The sequence below is a fragment of the Lycorma delicatula genome, chromosome 5, assembly GCF_047948215.1.
Source record: "Lycorma delicatula isolate Av1 chromosome 5, ASM4794821v1, whole genome shotgun sequence".
In the NCBI taxonomy this organism is placed as follows: Eukaryota; Metazoa; Arthropoda; class Insecta; order Hemiptera; family Fulgoridae; genus Lycorma; species Lycorma delicatula.
The window spans coordinates 59,822,888-59,844,780 of record NC_134459.1 but is presented as its reverse complement, the minus strand read 5'-3'; the positions used below and the strand labels follow the sequence as shown (position 1 = coordinate 59,844,780).

At 29.9% G+C, this 21,893-nt stretch overlaps 1 protein-coding gene across 6 annotated transcripts in view; it reads left to right on the top strand.

The window, feature by feature from the left end:
- Positions 1-21,491, top strand: part of LOC142324996 (tRNA (carboxymethyluridine(34)-5-O)-methyltransferase ALKBH8) — a 40,337-nt gene extending 18,846 nt beyond the window's left edge. For all 6 annotated transcript variants that reach the window (XM_075366218.1, XM_075366217.1, XM_075366223.1 and 3 more), the window contains 4 exons: positions 2,156-2,315; positions 10,742-10,967; positions 15,007-15,162; positions 16,749-21,491. In XM_075366218.1, coding sequence (XP_075222333.1) covers positions 2,156-2,315; positions 10,742-10,967; positions 15,007-15,162; positions 16,749-17,342 — 1,136 coding nt within the window. In that variant the 3' untranslated portion in view covers positions 17,343-21,491. The remainder of the gene's footprint in view (positions 1-2,155; positions 2,316-10,741; positions 10,968-15,006; positions 15,163-16,748) is intronic.
- Positions 21,492-21,893: the final 402 nt, after the last annotated feature.

The following is a 21,893-nucleotide window of genomic DNA, read 5'->3' as shown; positions in this document are numbered from 1 at the left end:
TCACAAGATGGTAGCATAAGACTATGAAGGGAGGCAATCAGATACCAACATATTTTCGCAGAGCGCTAATCAACCGCAGATCATTGTGATGGGAAAAGGTTAAGGTAGCTCCCTACAAAACAGAAATCTTAGCATAACAAGTCCATTGAGCGTAGGAGTCAAAGATTTTTTGAGATCAATCAATTGCTGAAGAACTCGCAAAGCATTATAATCATTTCATAGGAGGTGTGTTTGTTGAAATCGGCAATTAAGTTCATTAATTTCCATCGTGGCCAAAAACTAATATACCAGCATGGCTATAAATTGATGATTGCTATAAACTTTCACCTGTTGTAAGTTCTTATCCATTACTTAAGGATCATTTACACAAAACCAAACTTCATCATTGAAACTAGAAAATTTAAGTAAAAATACTCACTCTCTTGTGAGCAAATCTATTTAACCACTTGTAATAACTATTTGCTTTTCTGAATCCAAAGATGGGTTTGTTTCTTGAACTGCTCAGTGTGACTGTGATTTTATTAGTCCTTGGAAAGGTTAAATGAAAGCTCAAACATGTTTTGCCAAACTGCTGACTCCCTAAGTGATAAAAGCAGTCTTTAACATACTCTTTAAACTCAGGTGTTTGCACATGTGGGTAGCCTTCTAACTACTTAGTACTTTTAGTATCACAAAAGTGTTGAATTTAATTGTACATGGTTGATTTCCTTGGAGTAGGAACATTAGGAGTTTCTCTTAAAACAGCTTAATAAAATTATAAAATTTTATTATAAAATAAACTTGCAGCAATACAACCCATCAGTCCTGCATCAGATTCTTAGCAAACTGATAATCTTTTCCAGCTAACCATCGCACACGATAAAGTAGGGCAGTGATGTGTCATCATACAGCACATTTTTCAAAGCAATAGTAGTTGTTATTTTAATGTTTTATTAGTTTATTAGTAAACATTTAAAAAATTTGCAGTCCAGGCTTATCTGAATCATTCAGTGTAACAGTAAAAAAACTATTTTCTAGATAATTAAAGTAGAAAAATATGATGATGAACTTTTCCAGCACTAAGCATTCCTCTAGTAATAATGTAGAAACTATTATTAATCCTTAAGACCCAATGTATTTTTATAGTTAATTAATCCCTTGTAAGAAAAAATTATTTAATGATTTGTGAAACAGATCAAGGTAATTTCTGTCAGTAAGGTGTAATAATGAGTACAGATTAAGATGTCATGAAACATAGTGAAAGCCATCTTGTTTGATAGAGCTGAGAGGATGAACTGAGGCAACATGTTATTGGTTTCATAGCTGATGATGATCGGCTATCTGTTTTGATTGAATTTCATAGGGACTATATTTATTTTCTAGTTAATAGGTAGTTGATAGTGTGTGTTTAATGTTAAGTCAGTTTAAGCTATATGTAAGATTCAGTTCTACTTTAGTAATATTCTCTGTTTTATTGTTAGAAAAATTAGGTTAATGAATGGGCAGTAGATTAATCTCAACTGGTTGACCCTATTTTAGTTTATTTACAACACTTATTTGACATTTCTTAATTGTTCAGTGCTTTAAAAATTCTCATAATTCTTACATATTTTGCTTTTTTGCTTAAGGATCTGGAAGTAAATTACAGATGATTTTATCACCTCCTAAACCAGAAATCTAATACTGAACATTCTTGTTTAAAACTATTTTTGAAATGACTTTCAACTGTTTTAAATTGATGAGTAGCATGCCAACTTATGATCTTAACTGTTCCTTATATTTTATTTAGATCTTTTTTTAACTTCTACAGTCATTTTGTTTTTACTCATTGAATGGCAGTCTTTCTATCTTTTATAGTATTTTGTAGTTGATAGAACATTACATATAAAAAAATGCATTTATATTTGTTGTAGTCATGATTATATAAATAATAACATTTTTAGATGACTTACTATTTCTAAATCAATGATACATCATTTACAGATGCATTTCCTGTAAAACCTGCTAATTCAAAGCAGATTTATTCTTTCTATTTTCATTTTTGGAATTGACTACAGTTGAATAAAGTAAGCACACTAACTTAAATTTTATTGTAGAAATAACAACATAATGGAACTGTTCTTAAAGTTGTTTGTTTTACATTAATTATGTTTGTTATAATTGTGTCTATTAACAGGTATCCCAAGTCATGTTGATACTCATAGTCCATTTGAAAGTCCTATTATTTCATTATCACTGGGATCTGATGTTATAATGGATTTTAAACATCGTGATGGAAGAAAAGTTCCTGTTCTACTACCTCGGCGTTCATTATTAATAATGGATGGTGAATCAAGGTAAATTAATATATAAAATGTACAAGTATTGTATTTTATGTTGTGTGCATTAATGCCAGTTTGTTCCCAGTAGTGCTAATTACCATCAGCTGGGTGGTAAAAATTAGACTTCACCCACTAATACTAATTAGCTTAATTATAAAAGGAAATGCTTGTCTTGAAAGAGTTATAACTTATGAAGAACTTTGTGGAAAAAATTGAGTTTTATACTTTATTAAATCTTATTAGGTTCTTCATTATTGTGAGTTACAATAAATTTGAAAAAATAAACCTGTAGTAATTTTGATAAATTATCCATAAACTGTATTGTACATTTCATCTGTTTTTGTGGTAGGCCCTGTTATGTCAATAAGGTATTAACAGCTTTAATTAATAACAGCTTTATTTGTCACTTTTTTTGTCTTCAGTCATTTGACTAGTTTGATGCAGCTCTTCAAGATTCTGTATCTAGTACCATTTGTTTCATTTCAATATACCCCTTACATCCTACATCCCTAACAATTTGTTTTACATATTCCAAACGTTGCCTGCATGCACAATTTTCCCCACCTACCTGTCCCTCCAATATCAAAGCAACTATTCCAGGGTGCCTTAATATGTGACCTATAAGTCTGCCTCTTCTTTTAACTACGAGCGAAGTGAATAAAAATCAGTAAGTACTTATAAGAGAGTACTTATTAAGTAAAGTAAGGTCTGAAAAGAAAAGTAAGTACTGATTTTGATGAGAATAAACGTTTACTATTACTGACGAGTTAACACGTAGTGGATTAAGTGAGTATTGGTAATAATCAGTAATTGTTGCAACATAAGTAAACACTGATTGAATGACATCGTAGTACGCATGTAATCGTTATCGAACAAGTTGAATCATGCCTGTTACAATTTTTTGTATTTTAAACAATTGTTAAACATTCATACAGTTACGGATCTTGGTAGCGTTTTGTGTGTAACATCTAGCCATGGAAGTGTGCAGTGATGACATTTTTGAACGTGATGATGATGATGAAACTCAAGTGTGAGGAGCCTATTTCTGGTATAAAAAAATCAACACAATAGAAAATGTTTAGTTAGTCTTCTTAAAAACAAAAGAATGGTTTTAAGCAGATCAGTGACACCAAAAATAGTATCAGTTAAAGAAAAAGCATGGATTTTAATGTTGTTAGAATATGAGAAAAAACTGGACAAAAAGAAACTACAGAGAAACTGGTGAAGTATGTATTGGTACATCAAAAGATGTAGACTTTGATGCCTGTGCTGGATCAAGTAGCAATGATTCTTCCACTGCTGGACAGGACTCTTCAAAAAATATCAGAAAGAGAAAAACTCAAGACTTCGAGACTGAAGAAAGTTTGAAGTTAACTACGCCAGAGCTGCAGACGGTGGTGCTACTAAAACAACTTAAGTTGATTGAACTGCAAATGAAAAAAGAAGATTGTAATGACATTTTTGAATGAGTTGGAAAAAAAGCAAGAGCCATCAGTAGAACAGGAACTCTGTCAATATTTTATTCTGTAGTTTACCGGCCAAATGAAATTTGTAATTTTTCAATAAATGAATAGACTAATAAAATTTTTATATACCTTCCCTACTCTTTCTTTTTAACATTATAAATAAAATAAATAGATCAAAAATAAGAAAGAAAAAATAAAAACATGTTAAAAAAAGAAAAAAAGACTGCGTGTGACCTTTGGGGCTGAGCATTTGTTAGAGCACAGTCAAAAAATTATGTCCTTGCAAACCACACTCACAGGTAGCATGCACGTTCAAAGTTGTAAGGTGAGGGGTTCACGCGTAGTCCCCAACGATTGACCTAATCCATCCGGGTTAATTCAAGCAAGTGCCAAATCCAATTGTAACTACAAGTTGATTTTGTGTGTGTGCATTTGTTCACCACAAAACTTATGAATTGGTATTTAATGTTTTTTTTTTTTTTAATTGTAATTGCTTATTTTATTATTATTTTTTCCTTTTTTTGGGGGGGTAGGGATTTAAGGAATAAAATAAGGTTTATTTGTTATCTTTACATTTTAATTATCAGCTGCAAGTGCGAGTATGTCAGCAATTTCTTTTCATTTTTCCTGCCCTCTGTTTCAGAGTTATTTCGCCAACTTCTTTTTCGTAATCTAGTGCTTCTTCTGTAAATTCATTTTCTATAAATTCTGTATCATAATTATCATTTAAATGTTTTACAAAATTATGAAGCACTACACAAGCAACAACAACTTTGAGAACATTTTCTAACTTAATTCGTACAAGATTTCCAAGTATAGAGAATCTTTTTTTAATTGACCGAACATTCTTTCTACTATAACTTGTTCTTTGTAATGATAACTGTTATATACTTTTTCTTCTCTACTTGTTGCGGAAGTGAATAGTGTGAGCACCCACGGCGAAATCCCATACCCACTGTCAGCCATGACACACACTGATTCCATATGGGCATATAGAACTTTACAAACTGAGCTTCTTGTCCATATCTTACTGTCATGCGTACTCTTGTCCATATCCTACTGTCATGCATACTTCCAGGCCATGATGCATCTACACTTGTGAAACTTTCTGTAGCGTCACAGGTTGCCTGTACATTAATGCTTGCATAACCTTTCCTATCTATGTAGGAATCTCCTAATTTCGATGGTTTTGTCATTTGTACATGAGTGCAATCCAAAGCGCCTATAACAGTAGGAATTTTAAAGGGCAGTAACCACTTTTCTTGCGCTTCATTAACTTCTTCCATAGTTTCAGGAAAATGAATCCACTCCGCAGCTCGTTCATTAACTTTATTTAGGATGTAATTAAAAGTTTTTCCAACAGTCGTGCTGTTAACCCCAAAGTCTTCAGCAATACCTGATTGATAGCCAGGATCATTGAGATAATATTGCAAGATTATTTCTATCTTCAAATCCGATCTCAAAGCAACTCTTATTTCATTACTTTCATCTAAAAATGTCTGTGCTAAAACCGCTACAGATTGTTTTTCAAAGCAAAGTAACTGTTTTTATTTACTTGGACTAATTTCTTGTCGCTTCTTGTACACTTTACACTCAACGCATTTTCATAAAAGCTGCCATATCTGTATAAGAAAGAGTTATAAGTCAGCACAGGACCAACCTAAAATATTAGCAAGTAAATACTGAAAATTATCGATAAGTATTCTGTTTTATTCTCACAATTTCAAGTAAGTACTGAATACCGCAAGTATCCACTGGTAGTTATAAGTGAATACTATAGTTGTAAGTAAGTACTGGCGGAAGCCAAGTACAGTCAACACAACATTATCAGTAAATACTTATTTTTTACTCTGATTTTCTTCAGTGATTTTTTTGAAAAACAACAAGTAAAAAGTTTTACTTATTTTTATTCACTGTTCTATACATTTTTCCAAATGCTTCTTTCTTCATCAATTTGCCGCAGCACCTCTTCATTGGTCACTTTATTCATCTTCTAATCTTTTCTTCTCAGGTTCTCCGATCGTCCAAGTTTCACTTCCATATAAAATTATGCTCAAACATATACTTTTAAAAATATTTCCTGAAATTTAAATTAATTTTTGATGTAAGGAAATTATATTTCTGACTGAAAGCTCGTTCCACTTGTGCTATTCGGCATTTTATATTGCTCCTGCTTCGTCCATCTTTAGAAATTCTACTTCCCAAATAACAGAATTCTTCTACCTCCATAATCTCTTCTCATTTTTTTTTTAATATTCAGTGGTCCATCTACTTTGTATCTACTACATTTCATTATTTTCGTTTTTTTTTTGTTTATTTTCATGTGGTAGTTCTTGCACAGGACTTCATCCATGCCATCCAGTGTCCTAAATCTTTTTTACTCTCAACTAGAATTACTATATCATCTCTATACTTGAACCCTACATTTTTTAAAATGCTGGACGTTTTATTCCAATGTACATTATCAAATCCCTTTTCTAAGTCTATAACTGCCGTGTATGTTGGTTTGTATTTTTTTAATCTTCCTTCTACTATTAATCTGAGTGCTAAAAATGCTTCCCTTGTCCCTATACTTTCCGTAAAACCAAATTATTCTTCTACTCTCCTCTCAATTCATCTGTACAGAATTCTAGCTAAAATTTTTGATCCATGAGTAGTTAAGCTAATCATTCTGTTTTCTTTACATTTGCATTTACATTTATCTGCATCATGACAATAACATTCTTTTTGAAGACTACGGAACTTCCCCTTTTCTTTTGTAAATATTACACACCAGTTTGTATAATCTATCTATCGCTTCCTCACCTGCACTATGCAGTAATTCTGCAGGTATCCTGCCTATCCTAGGAACCTTTTTCCCATTTAGATTCTTTAATGCTGTATTAAATTCAGATCTGTACTGTTATTTCCTCTTTCATCCTCTTCGACTTACTCTTCTTCTATAACACGTTTCTAATTTATTTCCTCTGTATAACTTCAATATATTTCACCCACCTATCAACTTTTTCTTTTATATTACAAATCGGTGTACCATCTTTATTTAACACATTTTAAGTTTTAACTTATGTACCACAAAATTCTCCTTAACTTTGCTGTATGCTCCCTCTATTTTACCAATGCTCATTTTTCTTTCCACTTCTGAACACTTTTCTTTAATCCACTCTTCTTTCACTAATTTGCACTTCCTGTTTGTAGTATTTAGCTAAGTTCCTTCTTCATCACTAGCATTCTTATACTTTCTACGCTCATTGATCAGTCGCAATATATCCTCTGATATCCAAGGTTTTCTACCAGTTTGCTTCTGCTGATTTAAAAATTTCTTTTTTAACATTCTCTTACTCTTTTGTATTTTCTTCCTTATCTCTTTTACTCAGACCTGTTGCAATGTCCTTTTCAAAAAGTCTTCTTTACTTCCTCTTCCTCTAGCTTCTCTAAATTCCACCGATTCATCTGACATCTTTTCTTCAGGTTTTTAAACCTTAATCTACATTTCATTCACTAAATTATGGTCGCTATCAATGTGTGATCCTGGATGTGCGTTGCAGTCGACAAGTTGATTAAAAAGTTTTTGCTTAACCATGATGTAATCTATCTTGTACCTTGCAGTATTGCTTAACTTTTTCAATGTGTATATTCTTCTGTAATGATTTTTAAACTGGGTGTTAGGAATTACTAAATTATACTTTGTGAAAAACTCAATAAGTCGGTCCCCGCTTTCATTTCTTTTGCCTAGCCTGTATTCATCCACGGTATTTCTTTCTTTGCTTTTTCTGATGCTTGTATTCCAACCTCTATTATTAAATTTTCATCCTGTTTTTATGAGTTTAATTACTTTGTCAATTTCTTTGTATATACACTCTACCTCTTCATCATCATGGATGTTTGTAGGTACATAGCCGTTGTCAAAATCATAGCCGTTGACAATCGTCGACTTAGGTTTGATTTTATTCTTATTAGAGTGATTCTACTGCTAAGCTTTTTGAAATACTCTACTCTTTTCCCTATCTTCTTGTTCATTATGAAACCTACTCCTGCTTGCTCTTTATTTGACGCTTAGTTAATTCTAAATTCACCTGACTAAAAATCATTTTCCTCTTCCCACCGAACCTTGCTAATCCTACTGCATCTACATTTAATCGACCCGTTTCTCTCTTTATGTTTTCTAACCTACCAACCTTTTTTTGACTTCTAACATTCAATGCTCTGACTCGTAGAATGTTATTTTTTAATTTTCTGGCAATCTCTTCTTTAGCAGTTCCACCCAGAGATCCAAACGGGGGACTAGTTTACCTCCAGAATATTTTACCAAGGAAGGCGCCTCCACCTTTGTTACATGAAAATGCAGAAAGCTACATTTTCTTGGAAAAAAAACTGCTATAATTTTTCATTGCTGTCAGCTGCGCCGTACTCAGAAGATTGAGTGATGTTGATATGGCCATTTAAGTCTTTCTGTCCTACGCCCGTAATAGCTATTAAACAAGCTGCTGCTCTCTTTCAGGAATCATTCTTTAGTCTGGCTCAACAAATACCACTCCAATATGATTGTATTTTCAGTCCAGCTACTCTGTATCACTGAGCACTCAAGTCTCCCTCACCATCAGTAAGGTCTCATGATTCATAGAGGGGTTATCTGTCTTAAGAGAATTTTTACAAATTTCCAGTGATTGACTTCAATATGGTTACTGTTTTTAAAAGATTTCTAGTTTGTTTCTTAGTAGTTGATTCATTTTTTTTTACTTTTTACCTTGTGTTCTAACAATTTTTTATATTATGTACATAAATTTGTAATTTTAGTAAAAATGGGTTATAAAAAGTTTTTTGTGAAGGAAAGAAGAATTTCTATTAAAACTGCAGGGAGTTTTTGCTGTCTAGTATTGAAGAATGCAATTGTTTCATAATTTACCATAATAAAATGGCTGTTCAAACAAGTATAAGCTCTACATACTTCCATAAAGTGATTAAATTTTTTGTAAGGGGTGACAAAATTACCAGCGTTAGTTTTATTCAAAGAAATTCTTTCTTTCATAACCTTTTTTCTATTATGTTGTAAAAATTACAAAAATATGTATATATATCATAAGTGTTTGTTAAAATATGTAGTTTAGTGAAAATAATTTTTTTAAAGGCGGAAATAGCAATTTAAAATTATTGTCATACTTCTGATGATGCTGACAGAAAAATTAATACATGTGACAAATGAAGTTGCCTTAAATGTGGCATAAAGTTGCTTTAACTGTATTTTTGTTGTTGTAATTTCACTGCTTTTGTGTTATAAAACATTGAATTTACACTGTTAGAAAAATTGATAAAAAGCAGTGCATATTTTATGCATAATTTTGTGGAGTTCCTACTAGTCTTCTTCAAATTAATTGAAGAACAGCAACACAGGAAAAAGAAGTTTAATTTGGTGAAGAACTTACCAAATGGTTTTTAAGATGTGATTCTTTAAAGACAAGCATTTTCTTTTATAATGCATGCACGCACACAGTATAATGTGTATGTATTATGTACGTATGGTGTAGGATAATATTTTATAAACAAGTTATTGTAATATTTAGAAAAGTATTATGGAATAGGAATTATTCTCTATGGATTAACTAATTATTTTTCTTCTCAAAACTGTCAAGCCTGAAGCTGCAGTGTAAACACTCCTGAGTTGAGAATTAAAAAAAAAGGGGTGCCTCTTATTAATAAAGCATCACATCTGTATTATCGTTTATTATTTTCCAAGTTGGGTCATGGGTTCCTTGCATCACATCTCTTATCAAGCTCTCCTGTCAAGAGTCATAGATATTTGGCTTGATCTTTTACAATTCTTGTTGATGTAAATCATTATTCATGCTACTTGTATACCCAGTTGGCTTTTCTCTTTCCAAACTCCTCTCATATTGTGTCATTCTTGTAAAGAATTATCTTCTTCTTACTCTGTAGCCTTGTTTTGTCCATTTTAATTTTTGACACACTCCTGTCAAATCTCTGTATTAGATATATAATGACAAAAATATATACCACACCTGTTATTATGATCTACATTAAGTTGGCAGTACCTTACATGATGAGACATCTATGATACCTTGGTACAATCATGTGCTGAGTATGATGTCAGTGCACTTTTCCTCTCTTCTAAATGAAGTCTAAAAACATTCACTTTTATGTGATCCAAACTTTCGTGGAACAATTTTTATTTTGATTGTGCTTACACCACTAGATAATGATTTACACATTACCCAAATAGAAATATATGTGTATGGCAGATTTGTTCCATTTACTAAAAATAGAAGTCTTGCTTACAGTGTCAAAAAATAAAATAAAAAAATAAGTGTGTATTGGATATTTCTGTCATATTAGCTCTGTACAATAATAACTTTCATAAACCAGTTATTTTATTTGGCCATTTTTAAAATTTTTTCTAAACAAATTTGTTAAAAATGCTACTGTAGTTTTACAGTAAAGTTTTTCACAGGTGTATTTCACAATTTTATCTGCAAACATAAATATTATGTTTTTTGCTTTACATTTAAAATTTTCATTTAGTATTTAAATTCTTTACATTATACACAACATCTATGTGAAATAAGAACTTATAGAACTTGGAAGTAATACTATTTTAGTGGTGCAAAAAATTAAATTTGTTGCTGTATTTTTTTACTACATTTAGAACATAATAGCTGCAGTACTGTTTATAGCATGTGTTAAAATCAAAGAAAAATAAATAAAAAACAAATGTCCATATGGCTGCTTTTTTTTCCATGACAAAATTTTTTTCATTGCATGACAGTGCATCCATGGTAAATTAGTCAATATACGTGCACAATGTTCTAACTAAAGCAGGGTTTAAAGTACATTCTTTGTTATCAATCTTATTTTCGTGTTTGTTATTCTAGGAAGCAAAATGAGATAAGCATCTTTGTCCTATTCTATTCCAGATATGGTAGTTTAATGTTGTTTATATACTATAACGAAATTGTTGAACAGGTATGACTGGAGTCATGGAATCACACCAAGAAAGTTAGATGTTGTACAGTCTCTGGAATATGGTTTAATTTCAAAGGAAAGAAGTGTAAGGACATCATTTACATTTCGTAAAATACATCATGGTGCTTGTCACTGTAAATATCCATTCCATTGTGATTCACAACAAACTTCTGCAGTCATTTCAAATAATGATGCATCTCAGTTGGAAGCTGTTCATGTACATCAGGTATAAACATTTATTTTAAAAATTCTTTTTGGTTTAGCAAGTTTTTTTTACAAAAGGTGATTGTATTTTAATTGTAATTATAAATAAATAATTTAAAGATTCGTACCCGAATAAAGAACATAAAGGTTCATATTCTCCACTTATTCATGAAGTTCCTTCACTTGGTCTTAAAATTTTCATAGTCTTAAATATGTCAAAATGAAAAATTTGTTCTTTGACTACTACTGCTGCTTTTACATTAAAAAAAAAAAACACAATTTCCTCCATTTCAAAATCTTCAGGCTTGAAAATTAGGTAGGAATAGATACAGCAAGATGTGGTGATAACCCCTAGCTAATTCAAAACACAGTGTGGAGGTATGTTGTGCTATAAAGACAGTACACCTTTTCATAATTGATACACCAAGATTGAGTAATATTCTGAATTAACTGTTTGGCTCTTCTGAGCTTATAATCATTTAATCATCAGATACCTTCCGTATCCCTAAAAATTGTGGCCATACACTTTCCTGCTGATATTTGGTCTTGAATTTCTCAGCCAGAGAACAAGATTTTTTTCTGACACTGCAAGAATTGTAAACTACATTTCTCTTTTAAAAGTTATCTCTACAATGCTATTAATGCCACAAGAAAAAATTGAAAGTGTATGTAACTTGTTTTGTATTTTGTGTGTATTCAAACAAAATAGATCCACTTGGCCAATAGTTTTTCATATCCACCTGCACATGAATTACAAATTCAATACTAGATGATTCTAGTTACCCAGGATTTTTTTGTCATAATTCTGTGTGGGAAAATCAGATCATGTAAATATTTGTTGGTATTATTAAATACAAAAGTGAATTTTTTATTTTATTAAAAAGGATTTTTTATTAATTAAAATTTGAATTCATTATTTTTTTTGCCAGTAACAAAGAATTTTTTTGCCTTTCATGTCCAAGTTAGTTATATATTGTTTACTTTTACTTTTCTGTTGCTGTGAAACTTGACCTAAAGTTATAACTTCAGGGGGATGAAGTCTGGTTTGAAAGTCAACTTAAAAGAGTCGTCCAGACCTTTTTTTCAGTGGTTACAAATGCTGCTCGCTCACAAAGGATGCAGAAAACCATTTTCCTGAAAAATCACTTCTCATTCTGGCCTTTTAAAAATCAAAATAGAGGTTTTAACAAACCAAAAAAATCATTACTATTACCACTGGCCAGTGATCGAACTTGAATTTTTCTTGATGAAAAATGAACGGTGATGGTTCTACTCCCTGTTTTGTTGTTGGTATTCTGGTTCATATGGTATTAAGGTCTCATTAAGTTAGTTTATTACAATCTTGAAATGGCAGCAGAAACATCCTGTTCTCTGGCTGAAGAAATTCAAGACCAGATTATTTTCACCAGGAAAATTATGGCTACTTATTTCTAGAGCTAAGGAAGGTATATTTGATGACTGAACAATTAAACCTTCGGAAGAGCCAAACAGTTACTTCTCAGAATATTACTCAAGCTTGCTGTACCAATTAAAGGAGACAGTGAAAAGGTGTACTCTATAGGACAACACACCTCCACACAGGAAGATATTTTGAATTATCTGGGAGTTTTTTTTATGCTCTGGATGATTTTTAGAAAAATATTTCAGAAGTAAATAAAATTTGATAAAGTTTTCACATATGAAATGTTTTTTAAATTAATTTTTTTTAAATCTTGACTGACAATCCCTTCTGGTATAATACAGTATACCTGAGGAACCTAAATAGTACTACAGCATACCTGAGGAACATCTGTTAGCTCGACTCGTATTAAAATATTTGCCAACTAATATTGTTGTTAAAATATTAATAAAATATTTGTCAGTGAATAAAATATTTATCAATATTTAAATTATGTATTTAAATATTTGAATGGGATGTCAGTTTATTATTTCTAAACTGTCATATTATTGCATTTCATTTTTTAACTATAGATATTTGTTCTCTTACTTACTGAATGACCCATTTAGATGCCTAAAATACTGAAAATTACTTAAAAAGATATAGGAAGAATAGTTTCCATGCTTGGAATAATAACACATGTTTCAAAAAGGATGCAACCCCTTTGGCAATGTGAATTTATTACAGAAATATTAATGTTAATAAAATACATATACAACAATATTCAAATTATCTTTAATAACTTTACATAGATGTTCAAAATGATCTGTTATCTCGATGCAGGTTCATACATGTTTAATCAAATTTGCAGCCAGTTTTTGTAATATTTGCTCAGTAATGTTTGAAATCTCACTTTAAATGTTAGCCTTCATTTCGTCAAGTGTATGACGATTGTTATTTTTAAAAAGTACACTTTTTAAATAACCGCAAAGGAAAACGTCTGCTGGTGTAAGATTTGGGGATCTTTTAGACCACAGCCCTTTTAATATCAAACGATAGCCAAAAAATTCCCGTAACATATCTAGTGTTTCATTAGCAGTATGACATGTTGCGTTATCCTGCTAGAATCAACATTCTTGTTCGTGTGGCATTCTAACGTGGCAATAAACTGTTCAGTTAAGTTGTGATAAACCACACCATCTACAGATTTGTCAAAAAATAAAGGCCCTATTACATGATGCTGGGAGATTGCATACCAAACACTAATTTTAGATGCGTTTAATGTTTGTTAATGAAATGCATGAGGATTTTCAGCACTCCATATTCAGCAGTTTTGACTGTTAATGTAGCTATCCAAGTGAAATTATGCCTCATAGCTGAAATAAATACAATCCAAAATTTTAATACTGTTTTTATCAACAAGGGAATGAAACTAATGACAATACTGTAAACGGTTTACATGGTCTATTTCTTTCAGTTCTTGAACAACACCAATGTGAAAGCATGCAATTATAAATTTTTAGTACCCTTGAAAGCTGTAGATAGTGAAAGCCCAGCCTAAGAAGATAACTTCTGAGCAATTTTCTGGGTGAGTGAGTTAAATGTTCGTTCACTTCCTCCAGAAATTCTACTGTTAACAGTGATGTTTGACCTATGAAATTTATTAATCAAACACAATACTGTTGACTTATTAGGAACTGAAAAATTGTGAAATTTTATCCGAAACTCGCCTTTCACTCGTTCATAAGATTTATATGTGCAATAAGTTTCAATAATAAACACACTTTCATTCAACATAGTTACACAATAGAGACGATTTTACACTGGTATAGCACTAATGCATAAGAAAGACATTTCAGCTGTTACTAGCTGCTTACTTTGAGTACAGTGTTCCTGACTGACGTTGGGAAAAATAAAATTTACCTATACATGACTTCTCCCTTCTTAATCTTAGGGTTGCTCCTTTTTGAATTCTTGGTATAGAGGCCTTCATTATTTTGTATTTTCTTGAAAGAATAGAAAAGCATTAGTTCATTTTGTAGTAGTAAATGTTAATGCTAGAGGATAAAACGTATATGTAACAAATTTATATGATCCCATAAAAACTAAAAATATTGTTGCTTTTTTTTAACGCTCTTAGATTTTGAAAATATTTATTTCACTATGGATTAAACTAAACTAGACTTCATATGTTATGAATAACATTTTGGATGTATTTTTATGGAATTATTGTTTGTGTGCATCATTATTAGATGTTCTGCTTTCATACTTATTTTGTGTTTGCTTTTATGCTACATTCATTAGTTTCAAACTTGTTTTATTTTATATTAAAGATATACAATAAAATGTGGTTCAGTTCAAGACCATATTTTCTAAATAAAAAAGTATTATGAGAAAAAGTAAAGATTTAACTTGTCTATGAAGTACAAAAGTTGAGATAAAAATCTCCTCTATATTAAAACACATTACTATAAAAAAGTAATAATAATAATAATAATAATAATAATAATAAATTTTAAGGAGGAGTTGTTCCCAAACTTCTATAAAGAAAACAATTTATTTTGATTATATTACATTTTCTTTTGAAACTAATATTTTTAGGATTTCTGTCTTATGTTAATATTTCCATTAACATCAATAACATTTGTAACTTGAAGTGTTTTCTTATTTTCTTACGTATAAGGTCTATGAGGAAATTTCATCTCACTTCAGCGAAACAAGGCATAAACCTTGGCCAAATGTTGCAAATTTTGTCAGTTCATTACCTTCAGGAGCAATTTTAGTTGATGTTGGTTGTGGCAATGGGAAATATTTTGGAGCAAATAGACATATATTTGAGGTAAGTTTTGAAAATCATTTAAATTAGATTTTTTTTTCCATTTGCTCATTGTCTTTCTGTTTCTTCATAAACTATTTTTTTGCTGAATGGTCTTTCTGATGTTTTGCTAAAAGAATGCTCATGATTGCAAGTTGTTGCTTAATGCTGATAGTGTGATTATATGACTCAGGCTGGATACAGTTTTAATGTTGTTGTTAATATAAATAGAAAAAACCTATTAAGTTCAACCATAATCCTATTAAATACAGTGATTAAAATAAACATCATAAAGAAATTGAGAGAATGAATGACATTTCAAACTGTAGAATATTGTATCAATGGAAATCAACATATTGATTCACATTTAGATTTAGGAAAACAGATTTAGCCCTATCTCGTTTGAGCTAAAAGGACTTACACCTAAACTTTTAATAAATTTAGCCAAATCTATGTTATAAATGATCTACACAGAACATGATCTAAAAAATCAGAATCTTTATCTGAAATTATTCATTCAGAAGATGCTATAAGGACTTGTTTCTATACAGAAACTATTAATTTTAAGTTAGAACTATTAATTTTTCAGTTAGAAATCTTGTTGCCAATAAACCAGATTGACCAGGTAGAATCCTGTAATCTAGAAATTCTTCATTATCAGTTGATATTTTGATAGAATTAGACTTCCTGTAATTCCCCAAAAAAAACTTGATATTGAGAGATGTCATTAAGACTCGTCTGATTGGATTTTTCTAAATTTTCAATTATTCGCTTTTTCTTAATGCTTTATTTACTTCAGTAACATCAACCTAATAAGTAAGGGTTGTTGTTTTCTGCATCAAGCATTTCTATATTAACAAATTAAAATTTTTTCAGGTCAGGAATAAGTATGTAATAATAATAATTATTGTTATTGAACTTATTGAAGCTTGAAGTAAAATTAAAATATCTGTTATCCAGAAGATTCTGAAACATTCTATAGCCAATTTCCACCTTTATGTAGCAAGAAGTGGGTGATTATCCAATTAATCAATGACCTAAATGTTTATTGCTATGTGGATACTTGTGTTCAGCTATACCCTCCACATTTCATCCAGACACAGAAATACCACCTTAGTTTATTGCAATTTTGTGACTTTGATTCACCTAACCATGAAAAGCTACTTGCCATGTCCCAAAGCTGTGTGGCCTGGCTTCAGTAGAGAGTATTTGTGTAACCGTTGTCTCAATCCCAACTTTCTAGATGTGAAATGAACCTCACTGTACAACTACATCCTGCTTCACAACAAAAAAGTTTGAAAAGACAACAAAAGGTTATCTGTTAAAGTGTGTTTATTTGTCCTTCATTATATCTAATGTAAATTATATATATATGTATTAATCATATTTTTTCTTGATTTCGTGTAATGTAGTAAAAATCTACTTACTAGTGAGTGAGGTTTTTGTTGTATAAGAAGGTGCTGTACTTGTTAATGATCTTTCTGTTAAGCATTTATAATTGTTGTAATAACTTGAGTAAAATTGTATACTTTGGTTGCATTATTTCATTACATCCACCTTTAATTCTACCTTTTGATTGTTTAATGTTATATGAATAATTAATTTTTCAGGTTGGTTGTGATCGTAGTATACATTTATCACAAGAATGTCATAGTCGTGGGAATGAAGTATTTACATGCGATTGTCTTCAGTTACCGCTACAGTCTTGTTGTGCTGATGGAGTTATTAGTATAGCTGTAATACATCATCTTGCTACATATGAAAGACGACTTTTTGCACTTAAAGAAATGGTTAGGGTATTACAAATTGGTGGGCGAGGGTTAGTATATGTATGGGCTAAAGATCAACAAAAAGGTAATAATATGTCTAGTTATTTGAAACAGGATAGAAAAAATAGAAGAAAAGATGATATAAATAATCAGTCAAGAAGCAATAATGAGAGAACTGGTGAAAATAGTGATAGTGTTGAAGTGACGAGTGATATTTCATTACCGGTTCATAAAAACAGGACCCAATTTCAACATCAAGATCTTTTAGTGCCGTGGAAACTTAAAACAAATAAAGATATTATATTTTATAGATATTACCATGTTTTTAAAGAAGGAGAGTTAGAAAAAATATTTTTATCTATTACAGATGCAAAAATTACTAAATCGTATTATGATCAAGGTAATTGGTGTGTACTTTTTGAAAAAATTAAATGAGTTTTTAATCCATTAAAATTAGTATTTTTATTTTTAACTTAATGTGTAAAAATGTTGTACACTTTTTGTGTTTCCATTCTCTGCATTCTCGTATTTCAAAGGAGCATCTTAAGAAATATCTATTTTATCATTAATTTTCACAATTTACTGTACACTTAATCAGTTAAAACTTATTTGGATGTACAAAGTTATCATAATAAAATAAATAAATAGTTTCAACTTTCTTAAAAATGTTTAGTAATTGTCTGCTTGTTTATTAAAATTTTCACTTGAAGGCTGTCACTTAAATGACCATAAATGAATAAATATACAAATCCTTATTTTTAACATATTCAGAACATAAGAATACATTAAATAAATCATAATATCGCACTCCTAAGAAAACTGTCTAAAATTTAATTTCTGGATTATTTCATAATTATGTGCCAGTTACAATACTCTATGTCCCAGAAAAAATGTATTAACAACAGTTAATTCATTAGCCAGTAGAATGTGCATGTCTCTTTTCTTCTAACCTACTTAGCATGGAGTGTGTGGTCCAGACAGTATCATTTTGTATTGTTATATGAGAATGTCAAAAGTTTCCAGTGAAAATCATGTTATTCTGTTATGCAACTATCTTCTGTGGTAAGTGTTTCTTATTTATTACTACACTTCCGTAATAAATATTATTTTCTATTACTACATTATTCCTAGGAATGTTAACACATTTTTTTAACAGATTTATACAAATAAAGTATTATTTTGGATTATTACTGTATTTATTGTAAGATAAACTTTTATGTAACAGCTCCTGAATAACGATGCATTATTTTGTCTTAATACAATATTTATCAGAAAAATTACAGTATATTTTAGAAATAACTGACAGTATATTATTTTGAAATAACACTGTATTCAGTGGAATGTGAGCAGTGTATTTAGGGATGTTTAGAATTATTTCGGGTTAATACTGTATTTATCAGAACATTAACAGTATATGTTTTATTATCAACTAGATGTTATAATAATTATTTTTTAGACATTATTAGACATAAAATATATATTTATTTATAATAAAAATTATTTAGGATAACAGAAAGCAATCTCAAAAAAAAAATTGAAGTGTTTATTAAAGAAATTTCTGTTATTGTGATATTTTTTATTGTAGAAAATGAGTTCCTGAGGTAATAAATGTTACAAACGATTACTGGTAATGAAGACATACATAGTCCTGAAAAAAATAAATATGATTTATATACATCTAGCAACATTGTAGAAGAGACTATTAATATTTATAACACTATATAACAGTATTGAAGATTTCACAAGTATTTCTAATGTCAGTGATCTGATTATTGCGAATGACTTGGAAAATCAAAGTGATTCTGAAAATAATTCATATTCAACATGCGATAATGAAGATAGAGATCTAGATTATATGTTAACATTATCGTCATTATGTTCCTTACACTCAAGAAGTAGTTGTGAATCAGCAATTGATGATGATAATGAAGACATTATGCTGACTGAGAAATTTATATCTCAGGAAAATCAGTTAAACAGAAATAATATTATAGTTAATGAAGCAGCTGCTATCATTTTAAATTAAAATAAAACCCACAAACTTTAAAAAAGAGAACAAGAAAACATCTAAAAAAAAAAAAATACTTGCAAACATCTTCACAAGGAATCTGAATGGATTAAAACAAAGGCAAAATTTTTAACAAATCATGGGAAAGAATATGTAATTGTTAGGAAAACAAAGAAAATTATTCCAGCGAAAAAATTAAAGAACCCTGTGGAGAGAAATGCAAGTTGAAATGCTGAGATAAAATAAATGGCAACGTATTTTCCATGAATACTATAATTTATTTGACATCAGTTGTTAAAGTGATTTTATTTATAAACATCTGCAAACTATTCATCCAAAATTTGTGTATGCAAACACTTTTTCAAAGTGATTATTGATTGAATGATAGAGTTATCAACACTGTATATAGTAAAAGCTCAAAGACTGGTATGGTTGTAGAGGACAAAAGAGGAAAATAATTCTCTTAAGAAAATTTGCGGTGGCATAAAAAATGATGTCAGAAATCACATAAATTCAATACCAGAACATGAAAGCCAACACTACCTTTGAAAACAAACATCTAAAAATTTTATTGGAGGGAAAACCATTGTGGAGTTGTACCATGACTATGAGTATGAATGCAAAGAACAGGGAAAGACCATATTGCTACAAATCACATGTATAATGACATATGTAATACAGAATTTAACATTTCATTTTACACACCTCTTAAGGACCAATGTAATTTATGCTTATAATCAAAGCAGCGACGAAGAAAAAGCACTAATGAAAGTGGAGTACGATAACCACCAAAAAGAAAAGATTCTATCAAGAACGGAAAAGGAAGAAGATAAAAAGAAAAATGGTAAGAACTTTATCGTAGTTGTCTAAGATTTGCAAGCAGTTCTACTGATACCAGAAGGAAATTCTTCTATCTTTTACTACAGATTAAAATTGAACTTCATGAATTTCACTATAACAGATATTGGTCATGATGATACTAGTTGCTATGTGTGGCATGAAGGCGATGGTAAAATATTAATATTCTATCTTTTTTATTCCACTTTGTTTCTGGTGAAGTGATCACTGAGATCGGTACCAATTTTTATACCTGACCAATATATAGCATTCATTAGGACAGCAAAAAAAAAGGTATGGCATACGAAGTAAAGGAATTAACCTATGATGCCTTTTTAAATGTTAAGCAGATAGATACCTGTTTTGGTTAAAATTATGTAAATTCTGAGGGACAAAAGTATTGTTTCATGAAATTCAAGTACTGAAATTTGAGAAAAACAAACTGTCACAGTTTTCATATAAAAGTTGTTTTGCTGACAAAGATTTCCAAACAATTACTGTAGTACATAAGTTGCTCACAAAAAGTGAACAATTTCAGATGCCAGCAGTCATCATCGGCAAAGCTTATAAAACTAAGCTACAATTAAAGGATAATAAAGCAAAATACCTTAAATTTTTGCTTGAGAAGGGATTTTTCCCAACATATTACAGCTTATTTTAATTTAAAAATTTTTTGCTATCTTTTTATTATTGTTTGAATTTATTTAACTAAATTTAATTTTTGGAGTTCTGAAATGTATCTTGTATTATATAGTAGAAAATTTTTTTTTTCAGTTTATTGTTTGTTTTCATTTTCAATAATTTTTGTTTTTTTTTTAATTTTATTATTGTGTTATTAATCTAAGAAGATTTTTTAATTTTAGTGTTTTATGTTATTGTTTGCTTACCTTTTTATGTTGTTTGCATTTTCTAAGTGAATTAATTTTTGAATGTTTTATATTATTTTCTACAAAAGATCCATTTGTTTTCTGTTTTTATTGTTTCAAAAGCATATTAAACATTTATGGAAAGCATCGTGCTGCACAATAGTTAAAAATTACAGAAGTTATTGTGATTTTTTTATAGTTATAATTATTTTTAAAAACAAAATCAGCCTTCTCCTTCCTGTTAAGATTAACTTTTTAACAATTTATCTTAAGTTCTAGCCTTTATTACATTATTCACCACAAGACCCTTAAATTATAATAATTATTTCATATAAAAAGATACTCAGGTTTCTATCAGTTATACAGAAAAGTATCACTTAAATGAATAGAGTGTGGTAAGTAACAAACTTTTAAAATATTTTCCGTAGAAAAGTGTAACGATGTCATTAAATAGATTTGGAAAAAATTTTCATAATTAAAGTTTAGACTGAAATTTATATGCATCAAGAATCTTGTTTTTGCTCTCCTGAAAAATTCACTACTTTTGAGTTATGACAGTTTTCCTTGGAGTGTGCGATATAATGCTCGGTATAAGATAAATTCTAAATATAACAAAAAAATTATAAGATAAAATATAGATGTGTTTAAAGTCCATATTAACTATTTAAATACAAAAAAATGTTAAGGTAAATGCTTAAGTCTAAAAAAAATTACTACAAAATAATTCACAATTCAGGAGTCACTACTGAAAACTATTTTGAGTATATTTTTATGTCATACTGAACTGGATGCAGATTAATTGTATATTTTTGTTTTTAATTCATCAACTGAGTAATATTGTTTCATAAAATAATTCTTTTAATTGTATTTTAAATAAATTGATGACTTGGATTTTTGGGATAACCTAATTTTATTTTAATTTTTTTTGTTTACCTACATTGCTGAACCAGTGACAGTTATTTGTCATCTGTATTTTCCCTTCTATCTGGGGCCATTAGCTCAATACTGTTTCTTGATGTATATGTTAATGGTAAATTTGATTAATCCATTGATTATGCATAATAACCAGTTAAATTTAATTAATCACCTCCAATGTTGCAGAATAACATATATAATTTATAAGTTTAGCATTAATTAGATTAGGTTAGCAAGCGTAGGTTATGTTGATATACATACAATTTGTCAGTACACAGAATCAATTTATATTTTTTATTACCTCTGGGAACACAGTTAGGTATTATTTCAGAGGATGAGATAATGATATTTTGTAGTGTG